At 39.3% G+C, this 9,836-nt stretch overlaps 1 protein-coding gene across 3 annotated transcripts; it reads right to left on the reverse strand.

Moving 5' to 3' along the window:
- Nucleotides 1-2,477: 2,477 nt before the first annotated feature.
- Nucleotides 2,478-7,380, reverse strand: LOC116256931 (tetraspanin-19-like). 3 transcript variants are annotated; one of them, XR_007573760.1, is made up of 6 exons: nucleotides 6,975-7,380; nucleotides 4,686-4,785; nucleotides 4,113-4,190; nucleotides 3,923-4,027; nucleotides 3,369-3,638; nucleotides 2,478-3,301 (listed from the first exon to the last, which is right to left on the reverse strand). XR_007573760.1 is itself a non-coding variant. In XM_031633511.2 (5 exons), exons 1-5 carry the CDS (start codon nucleotides 7,139-7,141, stop codon nucleotides 3,432-3,434), a joined length of 657 nt encoding a protein of 218 aa, XP_031489371.1. In that variant the 5' UTR covers nucleotides 7,142-7,380; the 3' UTR covers nucleotides 2,478-3,431. The 3 variants fall into 3 exon arrangements, 1 of the variants encoding a protein (XP_031489371.1); XR_007573759.1 differs by having other exon boundaries at nucleotides 2,478-3,288; nucleotides 6,975-7,379; XM_031633511.2 differs by having other exon boundaries at nucleotides 2,478-3,638.
- Between the last annotated feature and the right edge of the window lie 2,456 nt (nucleotides 7,381-9,836).

Genomic DNA, 9,836 nt, shown 5'->3' on the forward strand with positions numbered 1-9,836 from the left:
GGAAAAAACAACAACAGCCGTAAGTACCCATTAAGTCATTCTTGAGTTTGGTCCAAGCAAGACAGAAAGCTGTTGAAGTGTGAAGTCGAATTCAAGTTTTCCATGTTCATCAAAACATGAAGCTGTTCTCTAACTAGCTCCGCAAAAACAAAAGAGAATCTGGTACGGCCGTGTATGGCGGAGGGTCTAAATCAAACCAAATGATTTTTTCTGACTTTGTTCTTCGTTTCTATTGTTTGTTGCTTGTGCTCCCTAATCAGTGTAGATCAGGGTCATTTATTGACCTGGTATGAGAGTTAAATTTGAAAACAGAAAGTGAAAGCAACGACGAGAAATGAAAGAAAGATCAAGATAGAAAAGTTCGATGGAGACTACTTTGGTCTCTAGAAAATGCACATGGAAGATTATCTATATTAAAAGAAGAAGATTATCTAGAAACATAACTTTCAATGCCTTGAACAAGACGACAACGCCTAGATAGAACGCATCATCAAATACATATGAAAAGACATCCACCTCCAATAAAGTGTATCTGATGTATATTTTTTTACTTGCAGATGGTGCAACACATTAATAAGCTTATCATCACGAGTTAATTGAGTTTGGCGTAAATTAAGCTTGAAGATAAAGTTCATGCCCTGTTTTTACTGTCACCACTGCCGAAGAAGTCAGTATGATACTGAATATTCGCATTTGATGTATTGGAGGCAATTTATCTCTGCAGGGATTTGTAGAAGCATATTTGGGCGAATATGCAAACAATATGAAAAGCACTGTGAAGTATGTTTTCAAATTAGCAGGTACTACCATGAGTCTAGTATGCTAATTGGAAAAGATTGTAATGCTTTCTATGCAAGAGGACGAATGCCTTGCTACTACAAAAGCAAATAATAAAGGAGTTAATTTGGTTGAAGAGTTAACATGTTGGGCAAAAAAAAACAAGAAACTAGTATTCCTTTTTGTAATAATCAAAGTGCAATTTCTTGGCAAATATCCAGTCTTTTACTGGAGGGCAAACCATAATCAGTTGATGTACCACTTCAATCAAACATTGTTGGATAAGGGGGCACTATCTCATAAAAACACATATCGAATTCAAAATCATGCTACTATGTTGAAAAAGCAAAGCCTTTTATAGAAGGACAAAGCATGTTCAGATGAGATATCATTTTATTCAAACATTGTTGGATGGAAGGCCCCTACCGCTTAAAAAGGCCCAATTTGAAAAACATGTTACTATGTTGACAAAGCAGGATAGCTTGAGTTCATAAATAATTATTAAAGAAGTGGCGTACCAATTCCTTTTAATAGAAAAAAAAATGAAACATAAATTTCCCAAAATACAAAATGTGGTTGTGGTAGTTTGTTTCACAAAAATAAGATGAAAGAGAATCTCATGTGGCTATGGATTTAAAAAGATTTTCTCCAAACCATGCAAATCTCTTTGTTCTTTATCTTTATCGTTTTTTGTTTGTGATCCCTAGATCAATGTAGGTCGAGGATGTTGCTTTTCCTAAGGGGCCGTTTGATGGCAGGAAATTTAGAAATGGAAAAAAATTTCCAGAAAAAAAATTCTGGAAATGATGAATAGGAAATAAAATTTCAATGTCCAAAACCACCTTCTGTTTGTTACACAGGAATTATTTTTCTGAAAAAAATTTTCTTTGTTTGATGAAAAAAAATTGGAAAAGAAGGAAGAGGAAGACGAGGACGGTTCTGTGCCTGAGGAGAGGCAAAGGACGACTGTGTGCCTGAGGAGAGGAAGATGACGACTATGTGCCTGAGGAGAGGTGCTCGGTGAGGACGATGCCCTTTCCTTCTTTCTTCCTCTTTTCCCTTTCTTCCCTTTCCCCTTCTTTCTTCCTCTTTCCCCTTTCTTCCCTTTTCCTTCTTTCTTCCTCTTTCCCTTTTCTTCCCTTTCCCCTTCTTTCTTCCTCTTTCCCCTTTCTTCCCTTCTTCCTCTTTCCCCTTTCTTCTCTTTCCCCTTCTTTCTTCCTCTTTCCACGATGGCCTTCTCCTCTTCCGTTCCGTTACCTCTGTGTTGGGCCCTGGCGGCGACGATGACTCGCTGCCAGAGAGGGAGAGGTTGGAGAAGGCGGTGGTGGGGGAGAGAAGGAGCTGCTGAGATAGAGGGGAAGGGTGGGGCGGCCGGAGCACCGCGATGCTGAGCTTGATATCGAGGTTCCTTAAGCCCTGCCGCCTCTCGTGGAGCTTGAAGGCCGGCCGTCGGGGGCCGACATCACCAGGCGCCGCCGCCGAAACTTGAAGAAGGGGAGAGCGAGAGAGAGCGAGAGGAAGAGGAGGCTGCGGGGAGCGGGCGAGAGAAAGACACGGGCGACGCGGGCGAGAGGAAACGAGAGTGCCCTAACGGGCAAAAAAATTTTTCTGGAAATAAATTTCCACCCCTCCGGGTAGAAAATTTTTTCCAGAAAAAAATATCCGAAATCGACCGTAACGGTCGATTTTATTTTTCCGCGTTTGATAAACCAGAAAAATTTTTAAGATTTGAATTTTTTTTCCGTTGCTACAGTATATTTATGGCGTATCAAACGCCCCCTAACAGAAACCATAAAAGAAGAAAACAAAAGAAAGAACCGAAAGACAAGTATAACATTACAACTAATGAACAAATTGTCTGATAATATAGCTGTTGAGCATACCACGAACTGCATAAACAAGGCCATTAGAACTGAATTACACGCTCACTATGGGCCAGTGTCCACAAGATGCACTGAGATAAGAGACCCAAGGCTTGTGTACACGCAAGTGACAAATAAATTTAGCTTGAATTCCGAGAAGGCATTAACACTGGATGATCATCCATATGCCAGACATTCATGATGTCAGTGTGAATCTTAAGGAAATGCCCTTTTCCAAGAGATCATTCTAACCGTAACCTGTGGTATTACTCCTTTTTAGAACTAAACCACATGATAGGAGTTTTCTCTCGAGTGTCACTTTAAGTCTATATCTATTTCTTAATGGAAAACGAATGGGGCCTCTCCCTGTTCTTCCTAGTTCTCTATCTCGAAAGCCACTGTTATCCAATGCCCCACTGGGCCCTCTAAGCCTCGATTCACACTGTCTTTCAAATCCAATCTGGATGGAGAGGACCTTAATACTCAAAATCTGGAGAAAGATCCTCAAATCTCATAGGATATTCTTGCCTATCATAGGCCAGGGGGGTACTTGGGAATACTTTGTAAAGTTGCTCGAGATCAAAGCACTGGCAAAGCAAAGTGTTATTATTGTTTCTGCTGAACTCACTATTGCAAATTGCAAATGAACCTGTAACATTATGCTGATTAAAAAAATTGATCAAGTTAGTGGTCACAAGCTAATAACACGCAAAACCAAAATGGTATTACCTGGCCATCCTTAATTTCAGATAGCCTCATAATGTCAATGAAAGTCAGGGAAGCCACGGCATGTCAGCCAATCTCCTCCACTAGAGTTCTCCTTTCGTTATTAGCATTGCTTGTCAATGGTGAAGGAAGTGATTGCTGAGTGTCATTACATATCAGAAATGACTGCTTTAGACTAGATCTAGATGTTTCACCATCACAGGAGTCATCAAGCCAGGTACTTGGTTCAGGCCGCCAGGCCCAAAGCATGACAGCAAGCAAAAAACCAACAGCCTGGAAAAAAAATAGTCCTAGCTATATCAGAACATCAGGGATGCAGATTCAGTTGCATGTGACGTAAACTGCCTTCTTTAAGGAATACTCATACAATAAAGGCAATGGAAAATTCAAATTTGAAATGAAAGAATATAAATATGCAACCATTTTAAAGCCAAAACACAAAAATCCAACTGCAAAACTTGTTTCCTCATTTTTTGGTGATGCACAACCCAAGGGATAGTTCCCATGGGATTTCTTTAAACTGGAGAGAGACACAAAAAGAGAGAGAGAGCATGCACCTGGAGTAATACTATCACAATTACAATAGACCGGCACAGTGTTAAATGAAATGTAACAAATTCCTCAAATTCAGTGTACTGTCCAGTGTAGTCTTCATTAATTTCCTGTGGTACCAAATATCACATATGACGTTAGATAATTTGATATGCATCTCATGAAACAAATATGAACAATTTATCATAGACTTACTGCTACCCAATCCTTGAAAAAGACGAATATGACCACTCCCACTTGAAGAAAAAGAATGCTGCAGATGAATACTATGTACTTAAGGAGGTTGAGGATAACCTCATATCTTTATGAGTTTCGCACACAAATGTAAACTAAAAACAACATTAGAAGCGAACTTTTTATCATTATCCATGATATACAGGTTAGAGTCCTAAAAGGCAACAAATCAACAATTTGTCATTGACATATTTTGTTCAAATAGTTGTAGAAACAAACCCGAAGACCAATACAGTTTCAGATCCCACCTGTGCACATATGGCTCCTTTCAAATGCATCCCTGTAACCAGAGTGTTGTATAATGAATAGCATCTAGAAGGGAAATACACTTGGGGAATCTCCTTGGTAGCTATTACGAGCAACAATCAAGTGAAACCACGAGATGCTTCCAAATAAGTGCCTTTGAGAAACACATGCCAACTGTAATAGATGTTATATGCAGATACTCCCTATGATGCTTGATCTGCTCTAAGCGGGAACAGAGAAAAAAGCACAGAATTTTGCCAACTTTTCTATATCAGCAATAAAGGATACGAAAGTAAGAAGAAACACGTTGATGCTGTTGGCTACTACATGCCCACAGAGCGTGCAGAAGCATACAACGATCCCAATAGCAAGAAATGTAAAAATGAACCTGCAAAAAGTTCAATAGATCTTCATTTAGAACAAAAAAGACTAAGAAAAGATGCTTAGAAATGCAAAAATTACTCATGAAAACATCCAATAAGGCGTATAAAGAAAATATTATACAGCATAGTCAGACGGGATTCACGCAGGAAAACACACAACATATTGCATAACTATCACATCAATGAAATGGTCATTATGACATCTTGGAGCAGCTTTATAAATATCGACACTGAAGCACCTAATCCAAAGAATCTACAATGGCCAAGGCTCAATAAATTGGACACCATTAAATGGAAACTTTGAGATTGATATGGAAGAAAGGTCTAAGGATCAGTTGCAAGGGAAAAACATTCAAGAGAAAAGATACATAGGACGGCAGGATTAAAAACAGGCTGGAGTTCCAAGTCATTCCAACCAACATTTCGACAGACAGAGAAATGCCCAATCAGAAAACCATGAGTACCGAAAAAGGAAGCCAGAAGCCATAGACCATAAGGAAGTGTGGAAGCTGCATTTGATTAGTACTTCACTGAGACTTGTGACAGTTAACTACAACTCAACCATGCTGCTTAGCAACTACCTTCACAACCATGGGAACATGATCTATTGGGCGGCTGGCACATTGAAACAATGAGGCAGTTGAGCAAAGAGAGCTTATTGAAGTACCATCTACATATATGACAAAACTATCACAATAACTTCATTGAAGAAAGTTAAAAAGGACCAGAGATAAATTAGACTACTTATTAAGAAATTAAACTAATGTGCTATAAGCAGTAAACGAGTTGCTTAGGTTGTCACGTTATAGTGGTTTAAGCTGCAAATGGCATTCAACAAAATTAGTTTTAAATAACATACGAAGCTTTAGTGCAAATCTGTACATAGATCTTCAAGCACTCCTTTTACGGGAAAGTGCAAGTCAAAGGACTGTAATATATTCCACTCACATAAAAAAACACTGTCAAAATGCTGAAGAATGGAAGAAAATAAAGGCAGAAAAGAAACACAAATCTATCATAAATATGCTGCAACCTTTTCCAAAACACTACACAATGATGACGTTCACTTAGTTGCAAACATATTAAGAATTTTCATATTTTAGTAACACGAAACAGAAAAGGGAAGAGATGCAGGGCAGCTACACTGTGTGGTGCCATAACATTCAAAGGCATGGCTGCACTCTGTGAAAACGTGTTCTAATATTTATTAGAGCCTTGCAACATCTGAACTTTATATGGTGATCTTCTTTTAAGGCTAAGACTTGGAAATGATGTTTTCGCTCCTGGTTTTTGTCTTCGATCATTTTTTGACGAGCAGACTATCGCAGGGCTACCAAATGAGAATAAATGGGTGGATGCAGCTCAAAAACGGCATGCAGGCAGACGCCAGGTCAAACATGTATCGATTCATCCAAATGATCATATACTTTTTCAGCTAGTATAAAGTTCAGAATCAACAAAAAATAGCGTTACGCTAACTTCTCTTTCTTCCTAATCAGCCAGTAGTTTCATTTAGACGTTTAAATGAAGAAATCAACACCAAACGAAGTATCCTTCCTTGCTAGGTGGGTATCTTCTCTTTAGTCCAAGAATGAACATGCAAGTTTGCTCTATCAAATTCGCAATATTTTGTCAAAATACTGAAAAAAGCATAAGCCCAAAACAGAGGAATCTACTGGACAGTTCAAAAATTGAGAGTAACGCTTCTTCGCCAGCAATATTGAGTTCACTCGCCCTTTCAAACCAAGGACATCGATAAGAGCACCTTTAAACCAAGAACACCGCAGGATCGATCATAAACAGGAATAACCAACCCACCACAATCTCCAGAAACAACATAGAACTACAAGGCTACGAATACTTCAACGTGTAGAACAAAAACGGCCTCTCTAAAAAGGAAGAAACAAGTAAAGACTCATGAAAGAGCAAGAACCAAAGGCGAGCGCATCTGTCCACAGCCGCATGGAGAAGAAAACGAAAGTGGGTACACGAAATTTACACCGTGGAGCTGACTACACATTGCAAAAACCAAGAGCAGCACCTTCTCTAGAACAGCCTATAGGCGCAATTTGACTCCGATGTATAACGCGTCTCAGCAAAAACTAAAAACAATCGAACAAGAGGACGGAAAAGGAATCACAAGTTCCCATTTATGTTTGTTGAAGAAGTAGACAAATGGGTACATGAGATTTACCACGGATAAAGCAAACCATATTCAGAGCTGCCTTCGTTGACCTCAATGGCCTTCCACTTCTTCAGCGCCCACAGAGAATAGATGATCATCAGAACCCCAATAAAATTGATGGTCATGTTCACAATCCTGAGAGCATAATGAACGCAGCGTCTAGAGCGGTTCACCATGGGAGCAACTGCAGATGTTTCGGTTCTTAGGCCTCCTTCGACCTCGATAGAGCTGCTTATATCCACGAGAATAGTGCTCCTCTAGCACTCGCTTTGATCTTGAAGGCCCCTTCCAAGTTTCCCAACCTTACTAGGCCTCCCCGAGCAATAGACCTGCCGGCTCGAAAGTCCGTGTGAAATTTTTTGCTTTCCGGCTACCACTTGCCTACGATAAAGGGAAAAAACGAGATTCTTGGATTGCGCCTTTCGCATGAATGTCACTTTTAAGAGAACATTGTTTATTGCTAATATTTTACGACCTTCTATCATTCAATTACATTTTTAATGCTTTGCTTTTCTTTTATTGTTTTAAGTTTTTATTTACAGTTCAGTTAGGAGAATTCATCTTCATTGTAAAACCATCAAGGTTATACCCTTGTCAGCTTGTGCAGTCTTACCACCTGATTGCACTATACCTCTTGAGGCTAATAAATATAATTTAAAGATCAAACATTTTCAGACAGTTTTTACGAAAAAAGTATGCTTTTTATTTAATTTTTTTTTTTACAATTACAAGGGAAACAAATCCCAATCACATCTATCAGAAAGATAACACAAATAGTGCACAATCATTCGGGAAAAGAATCATCCTACCAAGTAACATAATACAACACTTTATCGACACAACACATCATTAAGATAGTACCAAATATTTACTGTCTATGTACACATGACACAGACAATCTATCAGCAACAGCATCAACTATTGGAATCCATACCGTCAAAGTAAAATATACTTCCAGCTACAGGACATTGCCAGGCCTCCCCAGCAACAGGACAAGCAATCAAGATCTTCTGAAAACCAAGCAATCGACCATAAGAGCTGTGGCAGCTAATTCTTTTAGTTAACCATGTTATACTTTCAGGTGATTTTGTTTTTTCCTTTTTGGTGTTATGTGTTTTGGTGGGTAGCTGACATTGTCAAGAAATTAAACTCAGCAACATCCTGTTTTATATGGAGCGGTCATTCTTCCAACAAATTTGTGCCTCCCATTGCTTGGAAGCACATGTGCAGATCGATTTATGAGCGTGGGATTGGTCTCAGAAATAGGGATATGAGCCTGGCGCTGTGGCGCATTTAACTAACATGGCTGTTCTGATCTGCATCAATCTTCATGGACAAGGCTTGTAAACAGAAAGTACTTCAGGTTTTTTAGTTTGTAGACTTTCAAATCTGGCAAGAAATGTTCCGGTGTCTTGGAAAATAGGTGCAGGTCAGGTTAAATTTGCGTGATCGATGGGATTCCTGTTGCCTCCATTCAGTTCTGTCAGTGAGAGAATTTGCTGTCTTTGAGTAAGAGCTATCTTTCTAGGTAGCAGATGTCCCAATGACTTGATTTTGGAGCCAGAGTTTAAAAATTTACTGGTGAGACTTGGTATACGCGTCCTTGGCCTGAGCGGTTAGTGATTCTTTTGCTTGATGGTAAAGATATTGGAAGCCTTGAATCCAGAGACTTGAGCGAGATTAAGGTTGTATGAAGAATCTGGCCGAAGAGATCAAGGGAATTTGGGGAGGATGTGTGGAATGTTTCCTGTTTCTGCTCAAGGATAAACCAGAAGATCTGCTTGAAAGCCGAACTTGGTTTTTATCTCTGGAAGATGGCCTGTCAAAGGGAGCTTTTCATCCAAATCATTTATAGATGTCATAGCGACAAAAGGATTCCGGCGTTTGGCGTTAGATTTGATGGTGGACAGACTCACGTGACTCCTTGGCAGTTAAATCATCCTTGTGTGAGCAGGATGCTAACAATACAAATATAGAGTGTAGAAGACTTCCCATTCCCCTTACGAGAGAGAATCCTATGCTGCGTTTGGGCCTTACGTAGAACACGATATAACCATTGGCATCCTTTAAGGAGCGCAGCAATTCCACCCTTTACGATCCCAAAAGAATAACACCCACAAAAATCAAACTGTCATAAGGAGGCCCAGTTCTGTGCTTTACAGCGTTGTATCCCCTTGATTGTTGTTTGTCATGTTTGGCTATCTGTGGATGTTGCCTTAGAGTTTTATTGCTTCCACATCTGAAGGCTGATTGGAAATTTTGTTCACTGATTTTTTAAAATTTTTTATATTGCTTTTTGTGTGATTAATGAAGGTAAAAGGCCTATCCAACATGTCGTTTTCTAATAATAAGGGAGATATCATGTTGTTCTCCTTCCAGAGAATGCCTATATCAAAAAGGGCAAAATTGTCATTGAATTTAATGCACATTAAATAACGGGTGGACTTAGATCTAAAACGTGAATTAAAAAAAAATGTGGGCGTTTTGAGAGTTATGAAGGAAGGTTGGGGCTCATATTAGTCATGAGTTGAGAAAGGAGTTTCGGGCTCTGGGATGAGAAAGGAGTTAAACTCTAAGAGATTTAGTCTCCCTCGCCCTTACTAATGATGAATGGAGAAAGCCGGCCAGAATCTCAGGTGCGTTGAGCCGGGCAGCAGCGAACCGGAGACCGGAACCCCCATATTTGAACAGCTAGGATTTTTTATTCATGCTTTTCAATAGTAAGTTTTTATTAAATTTTAATTTTTTTAATTTTATGATTTCCACAAGTGGGATTCTTCTTAATTGTCTGACATTTTTTTACTGTTGGGGTGCATTATTTACATGCTTTAAACTTTAAACAAGCAAAGCAGCATGGCATGAAGTCAATAT

The sequence above is a fragment of the Nymphaea colorata genome, chromosome 6 (assembly GCF_008831285.2).
Source record: "Nymphaea colorata isolate Beijing-Zhang1983 chromosome 6, ASM883128v2, whole genome shotgun sequence".
NCBI lineage: Eukaryota > Viridiplantae > Streptophyta > Magnoliopsida > Nymphaeales > Nymphaeaceae > Nymphaea > Nymphaea colorata.

Bases quoted from the DNA above. Each gene is read 5' to 3' on its own strand.
- LOC116256931 (XM_031633511.2), bottom strand. From the start codon at position 7,141: ATGGTGAACCGCTCTAGACGCTGCGTTCATTATGCTCTCAGGATTGTG. The intron at 4,786-6,974 runs GTAAATCTCATG...AACTTTTTGCAG, and splicing joins TATGGTTTGCTTTATCCGTG to GTTCATTTTTACATTTCTTG. The intron at 4,191-4,685 runs GTATCCTTTATT...AACCTCCTTAAG, and splicing joins ACGTGTTTCTTCTTACTTTC to TACATAGTATTCATCTGCAG.